The 26,204-nt window shown below is 42.0% G+C and overlaps 2 protein-coding genes across 3 annotated transcripts; both read left to right on the top strand.

The window, feature by feature from the left end:
- On the top strand, positions 1,774 to 7,612 carry LOC8080942. Its single transcript, XM_002440641.2, has 11 exons — positions 1,774 to 2,480; positions 2,626 to 2,742; positions 2,843 to 2,943; positions 4,142 to 4,213; positions 4,445 to 4,526; positions 4,640 to 4,720; positions 5,144 to 5,188; positions 6,208 to 6,273; positions 6,364 to 6,513; positions 6,985 to 7,113; positions 7,219 to 7,612. The coding sequence occupies exons 1-11, from the start codon at positions 2,199 to 2,201 to the stop codon at positions 7,237 to 7,239; spliced, it is 1,146 nt and encodes a 381-aa protein (XP_002440686.1). The 5' UTR covers positions 1,774 to 2,198; the 3' UTR covers positions 7,240 to 7,612.
- LOC8080941 lies at positions 19,294 to 22,611 on the top strand. Of its 2 annotated transcripts, none has more exons than XM_021447207.1 (5): positions 19,294 to 20,077; positions 20,199 to 20,285; positions 20,378 to 20,638; positions 21,403 to 21,602; positions 21,778 to 22,611. In XM_021447207.1, the coding sequence occupies exons 1-5, from the start codon at positions 19,880 to 19,882 to the stop codon at positions 22,436 to 22,438; spliced, it is 1,407 nt and encodes a 468-aa protein (XP_021302882.1). In that variant the 5' UTR covers positions 19,294 to 19,879; the 3' UTR covers positions 22,439 to 22,611. The 2 variants fall into 2 exon arrangements, with proteins under 2 accessions (XP_021302882.1, XP_002440685.1); XM_002440640.2 differs by having other exon boundaries at positions 21,403 to 21,621; positions 21,778 to 22,596.

Here is a 26,204-nt window from a genome sequence, read left to right as displayed (position 1 = left end):
CCATGCACCAAGCTCCTCGTCCCCTCCTCCTCTAGCATCGTACCTTTGCACCTCCCCAAGCTCGCACCGCTAAGGTCCTTCACGTTGTTGCGCTCCTTCGTGCTATCAAGCTCCTCCTCGCTCTCCTTCCCTAACACGCTGGTGCCCGCTCGAGCATCGACAACCATCCCTCTCCTGTGCCTCCTCGAACCCTGGCCCATGCACACCTCCTCACTTAACAGGGGATTGCAAAACCGTATGATTCTTCATGCTTCATATAAAATCTAGGTTACCTAGTAAACCAGCTTCAAATCAAAGCATGGCTAAACTAAGCTATCTCAAATAGGCACTAACTCATGTCTCCCACTGCCATCATCTACTTAGGCTACTATCAAGTCTCGCATCGGTGCACCTTTTCATTGCTCTACTTTTTGCATAGTTGTAAATAGATCTTATCATGGACTACCTCACCCAACTAACACTACCTAGCTCAACTAAAAAACCCTGATTTGAACTGACCCACCGGTGCATTGGGTAATAATTTTGACCCATGGTCATCCAACCTAACTTGAAAAAAAAACCAACACAAAAAGAAGAAAATATAAAAATTAACCCAACCCACTAGTGTATCGAGTCAGACTCGAGCCTATATTTTGACCCGATAATTTTTTTTCCCCTCTTAATCTTGAACTTGGGTCTTATTTGACACAACTTAGCTTCACTAGTAAAGCTGTTTTTTAGAAAGAGCTTCATGAACAATTTTATAGGTAAAGTTGAACGGTTTTGGAAAAGTTGTTTGACAAAACAGTTTCACCAACAACTTCATGCATTGATGAAAGAAAGAAATGGAGAGAGCTAGGATAAACTACCTTTTTTCCAGCTTCATCCCAACTCATGTCTTTGTGAGAAAAATAGAAAAAAGTATTTGGTAAAAAAACAGCTTGTGAGCTATGTCAAATAGGCCCTTGATATTTGTAAGGCCTTGTTTAGTTTCGAAAAGTGAAAAGTTTTCGGTACTGTAGCACTTTCGTTTGTTTGTGACAAATATTATCCAATCATGGACTAACTAGGATCAAAAGATTCGTCTCGTGATTTACAGCTAAACTGTGTAATTAGTTTTTGTTTTCGTATATATTTAATATTTCATGCATGTGCCACAAGATTCGATGTGACAGGGAATGTTGAAAACTTTTTGGTTTTCAGGGTGAACTAAACAAGGCCTAAATTCCATTCCCAAGCCCATTTTGTTTTGGCTTCTAGAATGAAACACTGTGGCACTTGTACTAGTAAAGGCTTGTTTGGTACAGCTCACAGCAGCTTCATGAGCTGTTGTGAGCTGTTTTTTTTTGCCAAACACTTATTTCCAAAACAGTTTCATGGGTGAAGCTGTTTTTCCTCTCCTCTCACAAAGACATAAGTTGGATGAAGCTGAAAAAAAGTAGCTTATTGCAGCTTCTCCCTCATTTCTCTCTCTCAACTATTATGCATGAAGTAGTTGGTGAAGCTATTTTGCCAAACACTTTTTTCAAAATAGCTCAGCTTCATCTAGAAAGTCACTCATGAAGCTATTTTCTAAAAAAACAGCTTTACTGGTGAAGTTGAGCTGTGCCAAACAAGCCCTAAGTAGTAACAGTGTACCATTTCAGATTTTGTTTATAATAAAACAGCATTCATGCTTATACCGTTGATGATGCGCCTACCTGTTCATGATCTAGATTTCTATCCTTTTTGGACTGAGGGAGCAGCAAGCAAAGGCCTGCCTGCAGCAGATCCGGATGCTCGTGCGCGTGCCCGTGCCCGTGGACCGGTGGCCGGTGGTTAGTTGGCACGTCGGCGAGCCGCACCACACTGGGACTGGGACAGTGCTCGCCACTCCGGCGCGTGCCGCGTGCCGCGCGCCTTCGTCCCCTCGGCAAGCAAGCCCAAGATTCGATCCATCCATCTCCATCCCCCGCCACCACCACCACCTCACGGCGACTCCGCTGCTCACCCACCTCCTCTTCCCCTCCCGGATCACGAGGCAACGCCACTCGCAAGATTCCCGTGAGCCGAGAGATCTGCGCGGCTGCGCTACGCAGCCGCACTGCGCTTGCTTACCCGAGCTTACTCCGCTCTGCTCATGCCGCTGAGGTAGAGTCCGCAGCGCGCGGGCGGGCGGGGGACAGGTACGGGCCGGCCTACGCCGGCGGTGGCCACGGCCAGCCTCCTCGGTCGTCGGGATGAAGCCGCGGAAGTTCGGCTACGGCTACGGCCGGGGCAGGCGCGCGGCGGCGCTGCTCCTGCTGCTGTTCTGCCTCTGCCTCAGCAGCCTTTTCCTCCTGCTTCTCCATGGCTCCTCCGCGCCGCTGGAGCCCGCGGCGGAGCAGAAGGCGGCGGGAGTGACCGAGCCGCAGGCGGAGGTGGAGGAGGCGCCGCTACCGCCGGGGAACTCCAAGGTCGCTTTCCTCTTCATCGCGCGCAACCGCCTCCCGCTCGAACTCGTCTGGGATGCCTTCTTCCGCGTACGGATCCGAATCCCCACTCAAAATTTCACTCCTGTTTCTATCGCCATTGCCTTCCCCCACATTGCCGCACAATGCCGCCGAATGCCTGTGCGGATCCTAACTGCCGATGGCTGATGTATCGTATCCTTGTTGTGCTGATCAGGGTGACAAGGATGGGAGGTTCTCCATCCTCGTGCACTCGCGGCCGGGCTTCGTGCTCACCCGAGCCACCACCCGGTCCCGATTCTTCTACAACCGTCAGGTCAATGACAGCATCCAGGTTGGCACATTTGCACCATAAAATATGATGAATGGTGAAACGCAATTGGTGTCGTCAGTACGCGTGCTCTTGCTGAGGTGGCTTGCGTGCTTTGCTGCAGGTGGATTGGGGGGAGGCGAGCATGATCACGGCGGAGCGCATTCTGCTCAGCCATGCTCTTAAGGATCCGCTCAATGACCGCTTTGTTTTTGTCTCCGACAGGTACGCTCTTCAAACACGTTTTTGAGATTGCCATGCTCAAATCTGCCATAGGATTTGTTTAGAGGATATTATCTGGGATTGAACTTGAAGGCAATAACTTTTCAAGTTGTAGTGTTCTTTTGCATCTATTATCAAGCATGTGTGATATTGGGTTCTAGATTTGGTTGTAAGATAGTCCTTTAGACAAGCATTAAAACTAGTCTTTCTTTTTTAGCCTGCGATTTGTTGTATGCTAATATGCTATGGTGATGAAAATGGGGATGAAAATGACGTTAATGTAGTAAAATGACTTCATCTTCTTATAAAAATAGATCAAGATCTGTTAAGGCTGTACAGTAAAAAATTCTAATTTAAAGCAAGGTCTACTTTTTTGTATCTTGCCCATGTTTAGTTTGTTATGGGCATGCACTCATTGAATCAGTATGAATCTCGTATCCAGTTTTCAGTAACACGAAAAGCAATAAAGTTGATAAAGCAGTTTGAACCATCTTGGAGAAGATATTTAGTTTTGATACTGACACTAATAGGCGAAAACTAGGGAGCAAATGGGAACAAACCTTTTCTTGTTGCCTGACAGCCTACCGTTTATCTACGACTGAGTTGCAAGATAAAATGCTAACGGACCTGGATACAACATTAACATTTCCTTCCAAATTTCTGTTTGTTCCAGAGGCGGTTGAGCATTTGATGTGTTTCGAGTTTCACAAACTTTTTTGCATGTACAAATGAGGAACTAAATGTCAACTGGCAAATTTCAAGATTTGTCATTCAAGATCATATTGAATATTATCGATAAACTAGTGGTGCTTTGTAAGTACAAATTACTGTTGAAAATATCGAGGAAGTTTCATGGTAATTAGCTTTACACTTGTAATACCAGAGTTATTGGAATGTTTATGCCATTATCTTGAAATATTGTCTTACAACCACAAAGCTTATGTGGAATAAGCTACACCCTATATGACTTTCAGTTGCATTGTTATATATTGTATAGTACTCCACTTTGTATTAAATCTGCAGATAGTAGAGAAATATTTCATCTATACTAATATCCATTTGCTGATTCCTATGTATGCTGCTGTCAACAGTTCCACACCTTTTTTCGATCCTATTTTGACTTTCTTTTATTTATTTATCGCTGGTAAATTTTGGATCTTAATTTTGATTCATGCTTACTAGGATCTTCTCTCTGTGGCAGCTGTGTACCATTGTACAATTTCAGCTACACTTACGACTACATAATGTCATCATCAACCAGCTTTGTAGACAGGTATAAATATCCAAATACTGTGCTACATTTCCTGGTCTTGGTTATACCAGTCTTTTATGATGTCATTGGAAATTCATTTTGGCTCTTTCCCCTTTATGAATTATGATATACCTTTCCTTTGTTGTACCTTGATCCCGTAGATGAGTTGCACAGCATGCTACAGGCTTGCAGCTGAAGGGTCAATTCTTTTTTTTTTCTATTTATTTTTGCCCTGTATTATGCTGGTTGCAGTTTTGCTGATACAAAGGCAGGGAGATACAACCCAAGAATGGACCCAGTTATTCCAGTGGAGAATTGGAGAAAAGGCTCACAGGTGGTCCTTTCACCATTATAAATAAAGACTGAAGTACTGAACATTGTATTGATAGTTAATTCTGATGCCTCTACCACAGTACCACTGAACTTCTATTCATACATTGTTTCCAGTGGGCTGTGCTAATTAAAAGGCATGCTGAGGTTGTGGTTGATGATGAAGTGGTGTTACCGGAATTCCAGAAGCATTGCAGGGTAATCTTAATTTTGTATGAAGATAAGTTTGAGAACAGTAGTAAGGTTACATTGTTTACTAATACCTCTTAATTTGTCAGTCAAGAGAGTAGATATTAGATATTCAAAACTTTCTATTATTTTTTGTAGTTTTTTGCATGTTATGTAAACATGCATAGGTCACAGGGGTTGAGCTGCTAATAACTTGCCAACAGTCTCAAAAGAACTAGTAAAGTTAGTGTGGCAACTGCTGTATGTGGCACCATCAGCATGTAATAACGTCTATTATAAAATTATTTGTAGCTCTCCTTTTATGGTGACAATCAATCCAATTTTGTTATAGCATCATTTCTCAAATTATGAATCCTCATCTTAATTTACATTAAGCTCTTACATCTATTCAGTTTCTAATATTGACCAATCATATATTTCTGTATACTGCAGAGGAGACCCTTGCCAGAGTTCTGGCGGGATTGGGATCGTCCCATTGTAAGTGGAAACATTTCAGTATCTTACCGAACAACCCCCTTTCTTATGCATGACATCACTTATGGATTGCCATTTTAGCAGTTTTTACTTGTAAAAATGAATACATCAAATCCCATTGTCATCAACAACAGAGCCTGACAACCTGTTAATCCCAAACAAGTTTTAGTGGGCTTCGGATGGAACCTAGCATGAGCCACCAACATGGGAAAAAAATCCCAATCAAACATAATAAAATACAAAAGGGCATTAATGACAATAATAGTGAATTAGTGATACTAGGGAGTAGGGAATCTTAACACTAGTTTATAGTTCAGGTACTTTCTGCATGCTTCTATCTAAGATATCCTGTCCTTCCTGATTCCTACAGACATACCCAAAACCCCCATATGCTACCTCAACCTACATTAGATGTGCCTACATTACCACTGAGATTTCTTATGAAAATCGTCTCCCTGGTAGGTACACTTCTAACCATGTCATCTAGGTCTACCCCAGATTGGCTCGGTGACTTGCATTGTGATTTACTTGAGGGGCATGTGCGCTGATTATGTTAAAAACTAAATCACCAGCACCTTGGACTGGCTATGTTGAAACAACATAGACAGAGTAAATGGGGTTCTGGTAAAATAAAGTAAAGAAAACTATTAAATCTTTTTTAGATGACAATGCAAATTGTTATCTGAGATAGGAAAGTAGAAGGGACAATTGTAGGTCCATAAGAACCAAAATATGAAGTAGTCCAAAATAATTGCATTAAATTTTTTTTTAGATTTTTATATGGTTACTTTTCTGGATCACAGTATGAGTGCTGATTTAAACTTCCTAAGTATTATAGAATTTTGTTTTTGAAGTTCCAAAATAAAATAAAGAGATAGTATTATTCTTGTGCATCAGAATACTTTCCAAGTTTCCAAACTCTATATTTGCATCTATTTGTGTTTACATTTTAGTATTTTACAAGGGAAGCTCAGTTGATAATTATGTTTGTTTAAATGCCATTTATCCTTCTGTTTTTGCAGCCTGCAGAGGCATGGAAAGCCCATAACTGCATACCAGATGAGCACTATGTTCAGACGTTGCTTGCAGTAAGTCAATGATCTCGATCATAGCAATATTGTTTGCATAATTTTTTTCTGCACTAAGTTTGCTGATCATTGAGCTCTTCTGCAATGCAGCAAAATGGTCTAGAAGAAGAACTTACACGACGATCAGTAACACATAGTGCATGGGATCTTTCAGCTTCTAAAGATCGTGAAAGACGTGGGTGGCATCCTGTAACATATAAAGTCTCCGATGCTACTCCTAGACTTATAAAATCTATAAAGGTATAAAGATTCTTCAAATCTGGACACGTTTGTTTCCTTTAGGACATATATATTTGCTAAAACAACATCAACAATGACAACGCTTTTAGCGCAAGCAAGTTGGGGTAGACTTGTTTTATGCTTAATTAAAGGGGAAACCAAAGGGTCCATCACCATTTGAATTTAGTTTTGGTTTGCCTTAATTTGACAAGTAATTCAATCATATAATTTGATATAATGAATAAAGCAACAAGCACCTTTTATAGGAAAAGGAGGTGAATGTCTTTAACCTGTAACACCTGTGTTGGTAAATACTGCATCAATCGAATAACCGATGTCTTGAACAAATGTCTGTTTCGAAGGCTGATGCTTTTGTAACAGGGTCAGCTTTGATTCTTGATGTGCCAATTTTATACCAAAATAAGCTTCCACTAAGAAGTGTGCATGATAGTTCCCTACTGTTTGCTAAGGATCTATTCTTCTCATTTTTAGGATATCGATAATATATATTACGAGACTGAAAATAGGAGGGAGTGGTGTACAAGTAATGGAAAGCCAGCACCCTGCTTCCTTTTTGCTAGGAAGTTTACACGTGGAGCTGGTCTCAAGCTTCTTGATTCAGTAAGTCCATGTCATTTCTTTTTCAGTTCTTGCTGTGTGTTGGCTTAGTATAAAATAAAAGAAAAATCCTTTGCTTACAGTAATTTCAATTTTGTTGATGTGCAGTCACTGATAGCTTCAAAGTGATGAATATAGTGGCAGGGGCAACTGCCTTTAGATTGTTTTACCCTTACAAGAATATTTCAGTTCACACAAATGTAAAGGAAGGTGCGGGACCACGGGGGAGACAAAAATTAACAGCAGACTTTTTCTTTTTTGGTTCAGCGTGTGGTATCATATTATTTTGTTGCTTCATAGAAAGGCACGATACATGTTGTAAAGAAATATCTTCGTTTCTTTTATTGCCTACTAGGAGGATAGCACGTTGATTAACACATTACTCATCATTGTAACACCAGTCCACCGGTTGGCTGTGGAGTCCTGAGAAAATTTGTCGGCAAAACTAGAACTATGAAGAAATGTTGTCTCATACTACTGTTCATATTCATTTTACTGTACACATTGCAGTGTGTTGTGGTGACTGAATCAAACGTACGATTCATAGATGCATGTTCAGAAATCAGAATTATGTTCGATCAGAAATGATGGTACAATCACAACACCATATTCTGTTCCATCAGAAAGATGGTCGGCGCCTTTTTTTTTTGACTTTGATGGTCTCAAGACTCCCAGTCTATAGTGATTGTTTTGTCTGGATTAGCAGAGGTCATTTAGCCAATTTAATGCGTTGGCAGAGCTCATCATGGTGCCGGTTTGATTGATACGTACGTACTACTACGTACAATTGACTTAGAATCCAGCAGAAATGGTGTTGTGATTGACTGATTGTACCATTAGCCTTACAAGTAGTAGCATATAATTTAGCAGATAACGAAAACAGGGTTTGCTATGCAGATTTTTGCGTATTGGTGCCACAATCCAATAAGGAAACACGGCTGAAAGGACGTGGCTAAAAATATTATTTATTGATTTATTATAAGAGTGACCGTCAAATTCGACATATAAGATCAAGCAACAAGACACGCTTTTTCTGAACTCGAAGAGATCATCAAATCCTTTGATACATGGGGAAGTGCCCGATTCTGTTGCACCTTGCAAACTGTAGAAGAACTGGTTCCTGCACCAATTCCATCTACCTGCTATTTTGCTTCTCATATGGACATGTGTGATCCTTGGTCCCACCACATCACGTCGTGAAGCATTTTTTCCCCCTTTTTGGGTTCGGATTTTCTGAATGGATCTTGCACGAGATTTGTGGATCCTGTGCTATACCTACCAAAGAAAAAAGAATCATGAGGATCCTGTGGTACCAAAGAAAAAAGAATGATGATGGACGAGAATGCTTGACGCATGCTGGTTGCATATGCTGAGTCTCCTTCAGGGCATGGCCAACGCAGGCAGTACCGAGTATTAGCCCCAATATAAAGTTGTAGGCCACGTAAGTGTTGATAGAACAAGACCTTCATTCTCTCAACCCAAGCATACTCTTCTCTTTTATCCAGCAGTTCAAAAAGATGTCAGGTGTGCAGGAGCACAGTAAGAAAAGTGACACCATTCTGTGCTCCTCATTTTTTTTGAAGGAACTAGAGGGGCCGGGGCCCCTACAGATAAAATATATTGCAAGAAAGACTAAAGGGTACAAAGAGTTTCAGCAGAGTTCTAGTTTTGAGGGAAGAGAGGTCAGGGGACAAAGAAAAAAACAAAAAACAGAAAACAACAAGAAAAGAAAGAATCAAGAATTACAAGATGGAATTGGTCCATTGAGAGAACCGAGCACTGATCCCTCTCTTTACTCTATGCTTAAGCAAGAGTAGCTCTAAACTGAAGATTGCTTTGGCTTCATCAAGAGAAGGTTGAATCCCCTTAAAAATTAGGTCACTCCTAGACATCCATATTGCCCAACACATTAAAATAACAGCCTCCATGAAGAACTGAGAATTGATCCTATCCTTGAAAAGATCTGCAATTTCTGGGAATGGTAGCAGAATGGGTGAGTTTATATTTAGCAATTGCCAGCATTGGGCTGCAAATGGGCATTGCAGAAAAAGATGATAACTTGTCTCTTCAGTGTTTTGTAAGCATAACACACATTGATAAGAAGGTAGCAGCATATTTTTCCTTCTGAGAATGTTCCTTGTGCTCAATCTATCCTTGATTAGTAACCAAAAGAAGACCTTATGTTTGGGTTGACAATAAGAGCTCCACAGCCAACTGTGAATGTCATGGATCTGTTGATGTCCCTTCATAAGCTTGTACGCCCTTGAAGAGCTGAACCTATCACCCCACCTGTACTTCCAAAAGTCCTTGTTATCTGATTGTGGAAGATTTTCTAATGTCTGCATAAGATGCTCCATCTGTGAGTAAGCAGCTTCAGTGACCGGCAAATGAAAAAGTTGAGTCTGATCTTCCTGTCCTAGAACCTTTTTGCCTGATATGAACTTGTTTTTTGCAAATGAAAATAGCTCAGGCATTTCTGATTTAAGTTCATACCCATTCCATTTGTCTTGCCAAAAGAAAACTGTGTCTCCACACTGCATTTGAAGGACTGCTAGCTCTTTGAACTGCTCAAGATTTTTCAGATTATCCCTCCACCAAAAAGATCCTCTCCTGACTTGTCCTAGTTTCTGTAATATTTTTCCCAGATCATTAGAACCCAAGGTATGTCATTTTTGTTATAAAATGTCTAAATTCTTCATCAACAGAGCCTTGTTCTGCTGTTCAATGTCAATTACCCCTAGTCCCCTTTCTTCTTTAGTCTTGCAAACCATCTTCCATGCAGCTTTGGGTGGCTTTCTAGCATTGATATCATTTCCTCTCCATAGGCAATGTTTTCTGAATTTGTCGATTCTCTGGATTACCGTCTTTGGCAGAGCTAGAGTGCACATATAATAAGTTGGGAGAGCTGAGAACACAGCATTTGTTAGCTCCAGTCTCCCAGCCTGTGATAGAAAACTTGAGATACTGCCCAACCTTGCTTCACATTTGTTAATTAGAGGTAGGAATTCCTGTAATGATGGCTTGGTCAGACTCAGGGGTAATCCCAGATAGGTGAAGGGGAAGGTTCCCTTGGAGCATCCAAATGTTCTTGCCAAGAAATCCAGCCTTGCTTCATAGATGTTAATTGGCAGCATCATAGATTTTTTTTAGATTTACTCTTAGCCCAGTTGCTTCAGAAAAGGTATTCATAACCGATTTTAGGAATAGCAGCTGCCTGGTGTTTCCCTCCAAAACAATTAGGGTATCATCTGCATACTGAATGATTGGGAAGTCCTTATTTGTTTCCAGTGGAATAGGAAGATTTAATAAGCCCAGATCTTTCCCTTTGTTGATCAGAGTCTGAAGGAAATCAGCAGCTAGCACAAAGAGAAGAGGTGATAGAGGATCTCCTTGCCTAACTCCTCTAAGGCAGTGAAAGGTTTTCCCAAAAGTTCCATTCAGGAGAACCGATGAGGTAGCAGAAGAAAAGATCTGATTCATCTAGGCTAACCATTTCTGCCCAAAGCCTTTCTCCCTCATTATAGTCAGCATTGATTGATGTTCCATTTTATCAAATGCTTTTTCAAAGTATAGTTTCAGGACAATAATCTCCTTCTTTGAGTGATGACACATGTGAAGATACTCAAAGGACAATGCCAAGCAATCTTGAATAGTTCTATTTTTGATGAAACCATATTGATTCTTGTGCACTAGCTTTGTGATGATTGATTGTAATCTATTGGATAACAGCTTTGTAAGAAGTTTCACTGAGCTATTCAACAAAGAGATTGGTCTAAAGTCATTTAGAGTTCTTGCCTCCTGAGTCTTTGGGATCAGGGTGATGAGAGAGGTATTGATGCTTCTGAGGCAGACATTACCTTCATGAAAGGCTTTGCATAACTCATATATATCATTTTTTATTACTGGCCAAGAAGCTTTGAGGAACTCATTACTGAAGCCATCTGGTCCAAGAGATTTGTCATTTGGTAGGTTCTTCACCACTGTGTCAATTTCCATGACTGAGAATGACTCTTCAAGAAAATCAAGATCTTCCCTCCTTTCCAGTATGGTAGCAGGATCAATTCCAAATCTTGTGAATTCTGATTTACCAAGTCGTTCCTTGAATTCTTCCCAGATAAGCTGCTCTTTGTCCTTGTGAGCTGTTATGATTTGGCCATCCTTATTCTCTAGTTGCTTGATAAGATTATTCCTCATTCTTATTGTTGCATTTGCATGAAAGAATTTAGTGGTTGCATCCCCTAAACTGACCCATTTGATTGTTCCTCTTTGCCTCCAGTAGGTTTTCTGTTGCTCTAGCAGCATTAGCAACTTATTTCTGATAATGGTTCTGAAGTTCCACTCCTGTAAGCTCAAATCCCTGCTTTCCTCAATCAAGTCCAAAAAGAGTATGATCAACTTAATGTTTGAAATCATAGATTTTAAGTTGACCATGGAAGCTTGCTTCTCTCTTAGAGCTTTTCTCAAACTCTTGAATTTTGCAGTTATAGTCTTGGCATGATCCATTTGTGGTATAATGGCAGTCCAAACTTCATTCAGAGTTTGTTGGAACCCTGGCATGTGCAACCAGTAGTTTTCAAATCTGAAGACTTTAGGCTTTGGGATCTCTGTAGAGATAGTGACTAGGCAAGGACAATGATCAGATGGTGTCATTTCAAAGCCTTTTGCACTGGTATCAGGATATCTGATATTCCATGAACTAGAGGTGAAGATCCAGTCAATTTTTTGCAGCAAAGGGTTGGGTTGCTTGTTTGACCAGGTGAATTTTCTTCCCTGCAAAACTATCTCATTTAGCCCCAACATACTGATAGCATTGTTGAACATAAACATTTCATTAAGATCTCCACCCTCTCTGTTTTTGTCTTCTGGTTTTCTCATTAGGTTAAAATCCCCAAGCACTAGCCAATCAATTTCATCAGGCATTTGGATGTGTTTGAACCAATTGATGAAGGCTCTTTTTTCTTCATCATTACAAGGAGCATAAATGTTGGTTAGGACCAAATTCTCATCATTGAGCATAGAGTTGAGTTGAACCGAGATAGCAAACTCATTTGAGAATATTAGTTGGCCACTAAACAATCTGCTTTTCCACGCAGTTACAATGCCCCCCGATGCTCCAACTGATGGCAGAAATTCAAATATGTCAAAGTCAGCCGGGCAAACATTTTTCAGAAATGTTGTATCAAAAGTTTCCTTCTTTGTTTCCTGAAAGCAAACGATGTCACAGGACAGATCCACAACCTTATTTTTAATAGCATTCCATTTTTCTCTCGAGTTTATGCCCCTCATGTTCCAACTCAGCACCTTCCACTTTCTGTTTTGTTGTCTATCCATTAATAACCACAAGAACTGAATCTAGAGTCCCAGAATGATTAAAATCCGGGGACACTTCAAATGGGCCAGTAAACACACAAAATAGCACGACATAGCTGATCACATATAACAAAGAGTTTGAGAGAGGTTGCAGCCTGATAGAAATCCAGCAAAAGCAACAAAAACTCAAAGTCTTGCCCATACTTAGAGGGTAACTATTACAAAAGATTAGGTTACTGCACTTTCTGCAGTCCAGATGCCTATAGCTATTCTTAGTTGATGCTATCATCTTCACCTTCCTTCTCCTGATCATCAGCATCCTTTCCACTTTCGTTCTCCTTGCTTTCTGTTCCTTTGTCAGTCGGCTTGCTCTTCTTACTTTGGGCTACAGAGTTTCTTCCCACCGGTGTTATCTTGCTTCTTTTTGTTGTGAGGACTTTGTCAGAGAGTTGTTCTTCCTTCAGGTTTGCAAACTTAGTTCCCAGCTTCCTGATGCCTGAGTCGAGAGTGCGGGTGGATTAGGAGTGTAGTGCAAACATCTCCTATCAGAGCAAGTGACAGTTTTGTATCCCCCACTCACCTGCTTTATTCTGCTGCTCCTTCTGAGCCCAGTGTCCACCACTGGGACAACTCTTTTTCCTGCTGTCTTCATAGGTGTGCTGTCTTTCTGTATCTCTGGCTCCTGCTGAACTTCCTGGGAGATGTTGGACTTCTTGATGTTTTCTCCTCTCTCTTTTCCCAGTTCTGCAGAGGTTGCTGAAGAGGTAATACATTTAATTTGCGAAGGGCAACTTCGTGGGATAAAGAAATCAATGACCCCATTCACATTTCCCAAGGTAGAAGAGATATTGGAGGATAGGAACTCTTTGGCCCAATCCAACTTTTCAGGATTCAACAACATGACAGTAAAGAAATTTGCCCATTGGGAAGGTATTGATGCATGAGAGTTTCCCTGATTACCTATAGCAAAGAATTGGGCCCAAAGTCTTGTGGCTTCAGCATTCCTGTGCCTCTCTGCCCACACTGGATCTTCCTGTGGGCCTAAGATCATGTCAAAGCCCACATTGAGATTTTGGCCTTGGTCCTGTGGCTGTTCTGGGCCTTCATCAATTTCCATCCCAATCTGCTGACCCGGTGCCTCATCCACTATTTCCCCATTGGCTCCTTGCTGACCATGCTCATTTTTAGGTATTTCTTCTTCATTCTGTGGCCCAAAAGGATTTTCCTCTAAAGCAAAAGGTTGCTCTGGAAATCCAGGTTCCCCAAGGCCAACTAGTTCATTAAGATTCATGTCATCAATGTTGATCATTCCATCATTCTCATTATTAAAATCATTATCCATCACAAGTTCAGCATTATTGACCAGATTAGCCAGTGCAAACTCATGTAACCCCTGTTGAACCTGAACCCCTTGAAAATGTTGCCCATCATCAGCATCGGGCCCTCAAATATTCTGCATTTCCTGATCAGCTATGACCAACATGTTCTCTGCTACCAGTAAATTCAGATCGACCTGGATGCCTATTTGTTGCTGCTAATTCTGAACTTGGATGGCACCATCCTCATCGAGGGGGAGGATTAAGTCATTGAGCTCAACAAAGCCCTCCTGACCATGGGGATGGACAGGATTGACAATAACTTCCATTGGGTCCTCCTCAGTGTGGTGCCCCGGCTGATTTAAATCAATTACTACCTCATTCTCTATTTCTGGTTCCTGATCCAGAATGACTTGGTTCTGTGGCTCAGGCCATAAAGCCCAGGCATCAAGGTCCACCTCCTGTTGCTGTCCTTGGGCTTGCATGTGCCCATTTTCATTTCCACCTTCCTGGGCTTGAAGTTGACCTTCATCTTGCTCATGCTCTTCTTCATTCTGAACTGGCCCAGCGCCTGGCTGTCCCAAACCAAAAAAAATCAAAGGGAGACCCAACTGGGATTGGTGCCTGAGGGAATGGGGCTTCATCCTGAGGTCCAGCACCCAACAACTTGCTCTGCAGGATTTCACACTGCACTGTCCATGAATCGCTCTCAAGGCTTTGGGTTTCCGAGAAAACAATAAACTGAGGTACAGATTGCAAGTCCACAACCATGGCCTTTAGAATCAGCCTTACCAATCGGCCCCCATCATTACGCCAGTGCAGCAGCTTCCCAAAACTAGCCAAGGCATTCTGAATATATTTATCTTCCCAATAATCTGCTAGAAAGTCTAGCAGCATTAACCAACATTCAGTGTTAAAGTAAGCCCTTCTCCAGTTTCTTCCTTTGTTATGTTCAGTGAAGGTTAATCTGACATCCCCAAACTGGATCGGCCCAAGAGCCACTAGGTTGTCCCTATCAATGAAATGACCAAATCTAACCAAAGCTTGCCCTAGAGTGGTGGGTTGAATATCAGTGATGTGAACCCTTCTTTCCGCAAAAAATTCTCTAAGTACTTCATCCACTACAGGGAAGTGAATGGCATTACCCGGAAGATGGTCGAAGGACACGATCGCCAGATTCTCGTTGCGTGGTGTGCTGCCCTAACTTTTTGTCAGGCGAGGCAATAGACGCCTCTGCAAGAGCCTATATCAGTCTGCGGGGCTACTATCTTGAATGACACATATTATCAATATCTAGGTGAACTCTGAGGCAGGACGCCATGTCACAGCGTTGGATAAGCCCTCAAGCGTTGCTTGGTCACTTTCAGTTGCTTACTGTTACTGGTCAGGATGTCAACATCTACAGCATCAAATGCTGATTGCTGAAACCAATTGCTCAAATTAATTGAGAATTTTGAGACATATACGTATAACTGTGGTTTGTGGCTGCCTGTTCAATCATTTCGCAAGCTTTTGTTCCATTGTACTCTGGCCTTGGGAATTGCAGAACTTTACGAGCACGAGCAGCCGAGCAGGCCGTCAAAGCTGCAATGTACGTACTACTCCGTAGTGTATTGTTGACGCTTGCCAGTGTACTGTACTACATCGATCTGATGGTAGTTGTCCCTTTGTGAAATGTGGCGCATAAAGTGCAGAAAAGGCTTTTCCGACTTTTGCTAGTGGTATTTCTGACATGGAAGTGAGAAAACATGGTGGTGGGGGGGATCGATCTGCCTTGACAGCATGATTTGCAAGCTATCAACTCAACTGATGGAGCCTTACCGGCTCCAAGTTCTATACTCCATTGTTTCTGGGCAACACAACTCTAGGTAGTGGCTAATAAGCAGGCTGTTTCTTTTCTTTTTCTTCTTCGAGAACATACATACTGTACGTGTTTCATCGAGAGGAGATCGAGGGGATATTTTGAAATACTACACGAGTAATGCCATTTCATGCTCTTTGAGTTTTCAAATGGGTAGCTCGTAGTACGCTGTTAGTAGTTTGTTAAGAGACAGGAATATACTGAAGTCAATTGAAGGTACAGCACGCCATGCCGGCAAGGAAGCAACAGGCAAGCCGATGGATCATGAAACGAAGTGCCTGCCCGTAGTCTTTTTCAAAGGACCAAGGAAAGAATGAATTGGATGTAGTAGCATGTACGTAGATGTAGGCCTTGTTTAGTTCCCCAAAAATTTTGCAAAATTTTCGAGATTCCCCGTCACATCGAATCTTTAGATGTATGCATGGAGTATTAAATATAGATGAAAATAAAAACTAATTGCACAGTTTGGTCGAAATTGACGAGACGAATCTTTTGAGACTAGTTAATGCATAATTGGACAATATTTGTCAAATACAAACAAAAATGCTACTATTCCTATTTTGCAAAATTTTTTGGAAGTAAACAAGGCCGTAGTAGGCTAGACTTGCAAATGTAACTCAGGCCTTGTTTATTAGTTCTAAAAAATTCTAAATTTTTTTAGATTTCTTGTCGCATCGAATCTTACGGCACATGCATAGAGCATCAAATATAGATAAAAATAATAACTAATTACACAATTTGTCTGTAATTTGCGATACGAATCTTTTGAGCCTAGTTAGTTTATATTTGGACAATATTTATCAAATACAAATAAAAGTGTTATAGTGCTTATTTCGCTAAAAAAAAATTTAGAACTAAACAAAGGCCTCATCCATCGTGTACAGAATCTTTGTTTGAACTGTACGTCTTTCACATATACTACCGCTCCACAGACCACGCCAACAATTACTGCATGCTCCCACTAAGAGTAAGTATAATAACATGCTGTAAGCCGGCTTACGGGCGGAGCCAGAATTTAAACATAGGGGGGCCGTGTAAACAAAAAACAATCATGTGTATCAAAATATTATATAACAAATGTGTACATAGCACCAAAATAAACGTTTGCGTTGCGATATAAAAAAGTAGAAAAAATAAAAAAAAAGAGAAATTTAACTAGTCTCAGGCCTTTAACCTTCACTTGATCATTCTATTTCTTTGCCCAAGAAAAGAATCACAATAAAAACAAGTAGTTAAACGGGGGCAAAATTAATTAGTACTAGATCCTAACATCAAATGACAAACAATCAGTTACATATCGATTAGTCTTAGACAAAACGATTACTTAAACAGGTAAAAATGGTCATTTAAATAGAAGGTTAAACAGAAACACCATACCACTGTTAGTGTTTAAAAGTTGAGTACAACGGGCTAAATGATTGTTTAGGGTTTAGACGAATAATGATAGAAACATAGGAGATAAGAAAGATAATAGGAAGACTAATGCTAAATAATATAGATCCCATTGTTGGAGATCAATTCAGAAGGATTAAACAAGAAAAACGCTGATTTTCAATTAACTAGCTAATTAGAGTGTGTGGTAGGAGACAAACCGATGTTTGATAGGCAATAATAAAAATAAAAGATATGAAGAAAATATTAGAAATATCTATTTGTATAAGAAACTATTAGAGATTAATGTAAAATAAGAATAAAAATCTTAGTACAGATAATATCATTAACTAGCTAATTAGATAATTAAACATCTAATCTATGAGGTGTATTAAGGGAGTTATGGGAAGCTTGGGGGTGCCAAGCCCCCCTCCGCCCCCCTTCCCTCCGCCACTGAGCCGGCTAAACACTAAAATGAAGAAAAGAAAAGAAGAGTGTAGAAACGTTGTAAGCTTACCAGAACCAAATAAGTTTACGAGAGAGACAAGTGGACCATATATTAATCGTGATGAGCTGACCACTATATGAATGAGCTCTGCAAAAAAAAACCTTACAACTAGTAGTTGGCTATATTAGTCTTGCTCTAAGGAGGTGTTTGATTTGGGGTGTTAAAGGTTAACATGTACTATAGCAGTTTCGTCTTATTTGACAATTATTATCCAATTATGGACTAATTAAGCTTAAAAAGATTCGTCTCTCAAACTACCCTCCAGTTGTATTATTAGTACTCTATGCATATTTCTAAATACTCATGCATGATAAACTTTAAAAGAGGAAACCAAACAAGGATAATCAGGACCAAAAAGGTAGACCAGCACTGCACATGCAACGCAGGCACTGCCATGGCAGCTGTTCCGTGGGCCTCTGGATGCCTTCAGCAGCAGGGAGCAGCAACACTGTCCTGTGTCTTGTGGCCCATCAGCATCTGTGTACTAGTGCAGTAGTGCAGGAGAGCAGCCGAAAGAGCAGGATGCACTGCAGCAGTGCCTTTGCTTGAGAGGTGGTCAAGACGACTGAGAGAGAAGACTGGAGCGCCCTCATCCATGCATGATCTTGCTTGGCTGATAGCAAGATTGGTCTAGCTCTCCGCCTCTCCCCGTTTGCGCTTTTTGCAGCTGAGGTTGTCCAATCAAGATGTGTACTCAAGGCGCTAATGATGGTGGCCTTGAACATTCTGAACTGTCTTTCACCGAGTCAACTAACAATAAAGACTATGTGAGGCTGCATGGTTCTAGCAATGTGGATCTTGCCTATGAGGATTGAAAAGTGGAGCAGAAAAGAAACAAGAAACAAGGGAAGAAAGCATTTTTCGACAAAAAAGAAAGATACAGTACTGTTAAAGATAGAATAGACAGACACAGAGGCATGGGCAACATGTGCGTTTTTGGCTAGTAATATGCTTACTGTCTGTCTGCACAGCGATAGCACTGGTAGTAGTGCTCTGCTTACCCCAAACCCAACCAATTAATTAGTAGAGTAGAGTAGAGTAGCATTCTTCCCACGCTGTGGATGTTAATTAAACTAACCGAAATCATGTGGCGAACGTTGCTGCTTCCAGAGCAGGGAGAGTCTCTCTCTGTGCAGGGCGTCGTGTTGCTTCCAATCAGCAAAAGCTGGCGGTGAAAAAGAAAAAAGGATTCATTTCGCCTGAGCCTGACTGGTCGTCAGGAAACGAACAACAAGAACTACAGAAGGATGCACGTCCAGCGAGCTCGGTCACCTCGCCCCTTTTCCGCTACAGCCGTGAACGACATTTGTCAGGTAAAAGCCCCCTGAAATTGTGTAGTGGTGCAAGAAGCAGCGCAGTGTTTCTTGGTCAAAACTGCAGTGCACGAATCCAAGCATTGGCCATTGGGTCCAGGGAGGCTAAACTCTGTTGTTCGTTTGTCTGATAAGGCCTTGTTTAGTTCCTCAAGAACTTTGCAAAAATTTTCAGATTTTTCGTCACATCGAATCTTTAGATGTATGTATAAAGTATTAAATATAGATGAAAATAAAAACTAATTACACAGTTTGGTCGAAATTGACGAGACGAATATTTTAAATCTAGTTAGTCCACAATTAGACAATATTTGTCAAATACAAACGAAAGTGCTACTATTCCTATTTTGCAAAAAATTTTGAAACTAAACAAGGCTTAAGTTATGATAGAAAATATTATTAACTAATTTCTTGTGAGATAAAAGCACTGCTGAATAGACAGTCGGTTGATAAGGTCAAGCGAAGAATTCGGACACCCTTATGAATTTCCACGGAACATGGAAGGCAGGGCAGTGGCAGCGACCTTCAAATCGAAAGGCTGCACCTCGGCTCGGCATGGCCGGAATTGGTTTTAATTTGCGCGCAGGGTGCGTATTTCGAGAGCTGACGAGACGATCCAGGCCACTGGCCACGAGCTAGTGCTTAGCTTAGCGTAGCGTAGCTTCTTCAGTGCTTCACCAACCACCACACAAGCAGGGAGAGAAGCCGAGTGAGGTCAGGCTGGGGCTGGGCCGGCCGTGCTTCACTGCTGCTGCTGCTTCTTCTTCTTCTTCTTCTTGCTGGCTTTGGCAGTAGCGCATACACACACATATACTGCCATGGTAGATTAGAATGTGTATTTAACCTGCTTTGGTCGAGGTTCTTCAGGTGGCCGGCCTTCGACGCCTCGTGTTGAAGGAAACAAGGGAAAAGAGTGAGCTGCAGAGCAACCAGACAAGAAGGGCGGTGTGCGCACAGGCACTAGAGACAGCTCTCATCCTCTAGAAGCTAGCTAGCTAGAGCCGCAAGCCGCCATCGCCGCCGCCGCAGGATCAGAAGCGGCCAGGCGCCTCCAAAAGAGAGATCCACTGCTCCATCTCCTCCCCCCCGGATGGCCGCTTCTTGCTCCTGCTTTGTTCCCTTCCTCCTCCTCCTCCTCGCCTCGGCCTCGGCCTTGACGACGACGGAGCGGCGCGGCAATAATGGCACGCGGCGGCCGGCGTTCAGCTCGGAGGAGGAGCTCCGCGGGTTCCGGAGCATCACGGCCAGGCTTGCCAGGCTCAGGGACGCGTCCGTCAAGACGATCCAGGCACGTATATATGCTTCGTTCCTTTTTTTTTTTTTCCCCCGCGGCCGGCGACTCCAAATGCGGTGATCATCATAGACTGAGTGTGACCGATCTCGCTTGCACTTTTGGGTTTTTTTGGCAGAGTCCCGACGGCGATGTCATCGACTGCGTGCCGGCGCACCTGCAGCCGGCGTTCGAGCATCCCAAGCTGAGGGGCCAGAAGCCAGAGGTAGGTAAGGCGACTCATGGCATGAGCATGAGCTTTGAGCAGTTCGCTACCGATCGATCCGTGTCTGAAATGTGCGATGCCTCTGCGTGCAGAGCGAGCCTGCGGAGAGGCCGAGGAGCAGCAGTGGCAGTTTCTCCAACGCTGCTGATCGAGGCGAGGACGACGATGACGACGACCCGTTGCCGCAGGCGTGGCGGCGGTCCGGCGAGTCGTGCCCGGATGGGACGGTGCCGGTGCGGCGGACGACGGAGGACGACGTGCTCAGGGCCAGCTCTTCCTCCGCCACCCGCTTCGGGATGAAGGCCCGTGGCGGCGTGTTCGCGCGGCGCGACTCCACCGGCGGCGGCCACGAGGTCAGTGTCAGTCAGTCAGTCACCGCCGCAGTGACGTACGGCTGCCGCGCCGGCCACCACTCCAATGATTTACCATTGGCCATGCAAGAAACTATGCATCGGAAAAGTAGAAGTGGCACCAATAATTGCGTGATTATTTGGGGTGTGTGTGTGCTCGAGAGCCTAATCCATCCGGCACAGGTGACAGGCACACACGGTACAGGCCTCACGTACACTGCGCTCCTGCTTGTTGATTTCCAGCCCACACAATTATTTAGGTCATCCGCAATGGTTATCAAATAGCTAGCTAGGAAGAATTTTATTGGCTCTCAATAGCACTTTACAAATAGCTAGCGAAATGATGTATAAAAATAATAAAAAAGTAGCACTCTCATTGGCTATCGAGGAGAGAGATCAAATAGCTAGCGACTTCCTAATAGCTAGCGACTCATAAATAGCTAATCTAGCACGATCTTCTAGAAATAACTCTCTCACAATACCCTTCATAATAGCTAGCAACTTCCTAATAGTAGTGACTTCTTAAGCTAGCTATTTGCAAATTGCCATTGAGAGCCAATAACATTCTTCCTAGAAATCTAGCAATTTGAACACCATTGCGGACGCCCTTAGTAGTACAAAGTTACTAGCAGCAGTAGTAAACATGCCACATGCACATGCTGTCGTCGATCGAGACTCGACTAGCTGCATGCATCGTTAGTTAACAATGGCCGGAAGAACGTCACTGATGGAGCAGCGGCTGTTTCTGTTTGTGTTTATTGCCGCAGCACGCGGTGGGGTACGTGACCGGCGGGCAGTTCTACGGCGCCAAGGCGAGCCTGAACGTGTGGCCGGCGCAGGTGGCGTCGCCGGCGGAGTTCAGCCTGTCGCAGATCTGGGTCATCTCCGGCGCCTTCGGCCACGACCTCAACACCATCGAGGCCGGCTGGCAGGTCAGCCCTCAGCTCTACGGCGATAACAGCCCCAGGTTCTTCACCTACTGGACTGTAAGCATGCATGCACCTCTCCATCGTCACTCCATTACCTCTGTTCGCTTGGCATAAAAGTCATACCGAAAACACACTACCGAGAATGGTTGACAGATTCGACGGATCAATGTTGTGGTCAATCAAATAAATGCAATGTTATATATATATATGCAGGACGACGCGTACAAGGAGACGGGGTGCTACAACCTGCACTGCTCGGGGTTCGTGCAGACGAGCAGCCGCGTGGCGATCGGCGCCGCCATCTCGCCCATCTCCACCTACGCCGGCCGCCAGTTCGACATCACGGTGCTCATCTGGAAGGACCCGCGCAGGGGCCACTGGTGGCTGCAGCTCGGCTCCGGCGGATCCGCCGGCGGGCTCGTCGGGTACTGGCCCTCCGCGCTCTTCACGCACCTCGGCTCCCGCGCCGACATGGTGCAGTTCGGCGGCGAGGTCGTCAACGCGCGCCCCGCCGGCGCGCCGCACACGCCCACGCAGATGGGGTCCGGCAGGTTCCCCGCCGAAGGGTACGCCCGCGCCGCCTACTTCCGCAACGTCCAGGTCGTCGACTGGGATAATAGCCTCGTCCCGGCGGCTGGGCTCCGGCTGCTCGCCGACCGACCGGGGTGCTATGACATCGCCGGCGGCAGCGGCGGCGCATGGGGCACCTACTTCTATTACGGTGGGCCCGGCAGGAACGCACGGTGCCCGTAGGAACGACGGAACGCCGGAATGGGTGTTGTGCGTGTGTTACATACGTGCTCACTCAAGCACACCTATAGCAGAGGCTGATTGCTATATTACTACTAATGAAAGCTTTCCGTTTTTTTTTTAAAAAAAAATCTCTCCATGTAAATTTGATGCAGTTGTGATCATCTAACAATTTTTGTTAATTTAGCTTTCTCTGATTTGTTTCATTGTTTGTGCCCTTGTACCGATGAGTTTGGTACAAAGGTTCGGAATTTCAACTGAATTTCACGATTTTCAATTCTATCTAGCTTATTTGCTTGGCAGAAAAGTTATAGCTAAAAGTATTGTTTGCTGATTTATTATGAGAGAAAACCACTACTGAATGGCTGTCAGATTCGACAGATAAGCTCGAGCGACTTTATGTAAATGTATATACCTATAATTTCATTTTCTATTCAAATGAGATTTATTCAGATTCTCAAATACTAGTCAAGATTTTTTTCAAAAAAAAAGGTCTTTTTTTTTTGTTTCTGCTGGTCCCCTCTAGTATTTTTGCCATAACCAGTAGAGCGAATCCCAGTGCACAACGAGATAAAAGCTCCGGTTGGAGAGAAAGAGTAACAATTTGAATGGTTAGCCGAGACAAATATACAGTTTCAAAAATTCCTCTGAAACTCCTATTTCCATGGAAGTACAAATAGAAACCACATTCAGCGTGCTGCTTGTGTTGTCTGAGAAAAATGTAGCGCGTTAAAGAAAAACTAGCAGCCGGGAGCGGCACTCTTATATACAAAACATTTCTATTCTAATACAATGATATGTACTAGCTTCGTTTTTACTCAATATTTATATTAAGTAGTTAATGATGTTATTTGTGCTTTGATTTCTTGTCCTCTTCCTATATTAAGAAGTAAGTCTTCCTATTATTTTCTCTATCTCTTTTTTCTCACAGTAACCCTCTAATTAGCTATATAATTAGTGCTTTCTTGTTCACTTTACTTTTGAACTGATCTCCAATAATACCTATATTATTTGGGATTATTAGTCTTCTTGTTATTATCATTATTCTTTTTTCTAGCACGAGAATTAGATTGACCATTGTCATATGAATGTTAGAGACTTAGGGCTAATTAAGTTTGTTCCCTTTCTTCTCTAAAATATTTTGTGTTCGTTTTTAGGTTTTAGATTTTCTTTTTTATTATAACACAATATTTATTCGGTTATGTATACTTTGACTGTATATGTATTTCGGCATGCCCCCAAAATGTTCAAATTTTGGCTTCACCACTTTCGAGACCTGATTACTTGTATTTTAGTCTACCTGCATGTTTATGTTTAATTCACAAAAAAAAAATCACTTTGGAGAGACTTTCACTCGTACTGTGCTGGGCCTAGTTTTGCGAATGAATTACAAGGTAAACTTGGGCTTTACAGATTGAATTAAAAGTTGAGAGATGTATTTTATCTAATTTTAGAGTTTAGGGATAAAAATAAGACTTCGATAAAAATTGAGAGTTCTAAAGTGGACTTTTTCCTTGAATTAAAACAGAAACATGGGCCTTAGCGCGTCTGTGCTGGGCCCTGCTGAGTGCGTTTTGGCACTCCGCGAACGCCAATGAAAAGTCTGAGACACACACGTACTGCTCCAAGGTCCAAGCTCAAAACCTGAAATGCCATAGGCCCATTGGTTGATAAATTACGAGAGATGTATTTTTTTTTGTCAAAAAAAAATATCTCCATCATCAAATACTGAAGCCGCAATATCGTCCCTACACCAGACCAAAATGCATTTCAATCGATGAAGAAACATCGGTGTTTGAATGGTCTGGTACTACACAGGTTGCAAATTCAGCTGTTGGTCCTTCAAGTTTGAACGGCTGATTTGACATCGCGATATGGTCAACGCCCATATTTAAGGCCTTGTTTAGTTCTAAAAAATTTTAGAAAATCGACACGGTAGCACTTTCGTTTGTATTTGATAAATATTGTCCAATCATGGACTAACTAGGCTCAAAAGATTCATCTCTTCAATTCCGACTAAACTGTGCAATTAGTTTTTATTTTCGTCTATATTTAGTACTCCATGCATGTATCTAAAATTCAATGTGACGGAAAATCTAAAAAGTTTGGAACTAAACAAAGCCTAAGTATCGTCACGCGAGTAGCTAGGAGCATCTATCGCCCTTGCATAAAGTAACCTCAAACTGACCTCCTCCCGTAATGGCGATCTTGTCATCATGTCCATGTTAGAAGCTGTCATAGGTAACAAGCTCCTGGTCAAATATTAGCGATAATTTGTTTTTTTAACTTTTAGCGATAATTTGTTGATATCTAAAGGACTGCTTAATTGTAAAAAAAAAGTGTGTCCCCTCTCCTTCTCTCCTTGCCACCGATGGCCTCGATAGAGGTGGGAGGCAGGTGCAAGGAATGGGTAGCACTGCTACCATTGGGGACGGCCTTGTTCGCTCGAACTTATCAGCCAAAGTTTTATGAACAGCCAATAATGTTTTTCTCTTGTAACATATCAGCATTAGTATCAGCAAATTGCAAAATTTGATAGAAATTCAAATTATGTTCGGTTCTGATCATACTATGTCCTATCAAAATGATGATTTGGATTTTAAAAAGGATTAAGTCCACTTTTAGCCCCTCAACTATTGACCGAGTTTAATTTTAGCCATCAACTACAAAACCGTCTGTTTTTTACCCTCAGCTGTCAAAACCGGTCACTTTTAGCATCCGGAGAGAGGACGGGGCGGTTTTGAGCCACTTTGAGCGGTTTTTCCTTTTTCTTTTCTATGGTTAAACCTGTGAATTTCATAGTGAATTGTTTGAGCATGGTAAATTTATAATTTTTTGGGTAGCCTTGTCATGATGTTTTCTATGAAGGAAAAATATGAAACTATAAAAATAAATAGTGTTTTTATGCTAAAAATTAGCTCTTTTAATTAATAAATGTATGTTCTGATTTTTTGTAGGATAATATATATATATATATATATATATATATATATATATATATATATATATATATATATATATATATATATATTATCCTACAAAAATCATAGAACATGTATTTATTAATTAAAAGAGCTAATTTTGTAGCATCCAAAAAATACTTACTTTCATAGTTTCACATTTTTTCTGCATAGAGAACATCATGGCAAGGCTACCCAAAAAATTTGATGAATTTACCATACTCAAACAATTCACTATGAAATTTACAGGTTTAACCATAGAAAAGAAAAAAGAAAAACCGCTCAAAGTGGCTCAAAACCGCCCTGTCCTCTCTCCAGGTGCTAAAAGTGACCGGTTTTGATAGTTGAGGGTGAAAAACATATTGTTTTATAGTTGAGGGCTAAAATTAAACTTGACCAATAGTTGAGAGGCTAAAAGTGGACTATCCGTATCTTCTTCCCCAAGTGGGTTGATCATTGCTTCTACCCCATATTGCAGGCTAAAAGAGCACTAGGCCTTAATTTGCTCAAACTCAAAATGCAGGTCCCATTATATTATATGTAGACAAAATTTGTTGCTGGACATGACAAGTGATGACATCTATTTTGAGCGATTTCTGAAAGATACTCTAGTTCTTGACAAATTGGTTGGTGGACACCGTGTCTGACAAAACACTATTATAAAAATAGATATAAAATCATATAAGTGCCCCAAAATTATACCATAAAATCTTCTATATTCTGCATGATAAGAACCACGCAGTAACATATTATTTTGCACTGAAAATGACTATGTTGCCTCTTTTCATAAATAAACAAAGTTAACTATGGTTAATTTGTTCATGTATTTGTAGGACACAAAATTTTGGAAAAATCATAGATTGCGTACATCACCAAATCATGACTCTGCTAAAAATATCAGGTCAAAATAATAAAGTTTCATTAATTTAT

The sequence above is a fragment of the Sorghum bicolor genome, chromosome 9 (assembly GCF_000003195.3).
Source record: "Sorghum bicolor cultivar BTx623 chromosome 9, Sorghum_bicolor_NCBIv3, whole genome shotgun sequence".
In the NCBI taxonomy this organism is placed as follows: Eukaryota; Viridiplantae; Streptophyta; class Magnoliopsida; order Poales; family Poaceae; genus Sorghum; species Sorghum bicolor.
The sequence above is the reverse complement of the archived record's forward strand: the minus strand, read 5'-3'. Positions and strand labels throughout refer to the sequence as shown.

Coding starts and splice junctions, on each gene's coding strand:
- LOC8080942 (XM_002440641.2), top strand. CDS start 2,199: ATGAAGCCGCGGAAGTTCGGCTACGGCTACGGCCGGGGCAGGCGCGCG. Junction 4,214..4,444: donor TCAACCAGCTTTGTAGACAG/GTATAAATATCC, acceptor TGCTGGTTGCAG/TTTTGCTGATACAAAGGCAG. Junction 7,114..7,218: donor GTCTCAAGCTTCTTGATTCA/GTAAGTCCATGT, acceptor GTTGATGTGCAG/TCACTGATAGCTTCAAAGTG.
- LOC8080941 (XM_021447207.1), top strand. CDS start 19,880: ATGGCCGCTTCTTGCTCCTGCTTTGTTCCCTTCCTCCTCCTCCTCCTC. Junction 20,639..21,402: donor CCACCGGCGGCGGCCACGAG/GTCAGTGTCAGT, acceptor TTATTGCCGCAG/CACGCGGTGGGGTACGTGAC. Junction 21,603..21,777: donor TACGGCGATAACAGCCCCAG/GTTCTTCACCTA, acceptor ATATATATGCAG/GACGACGCGTACAAGGAGAC.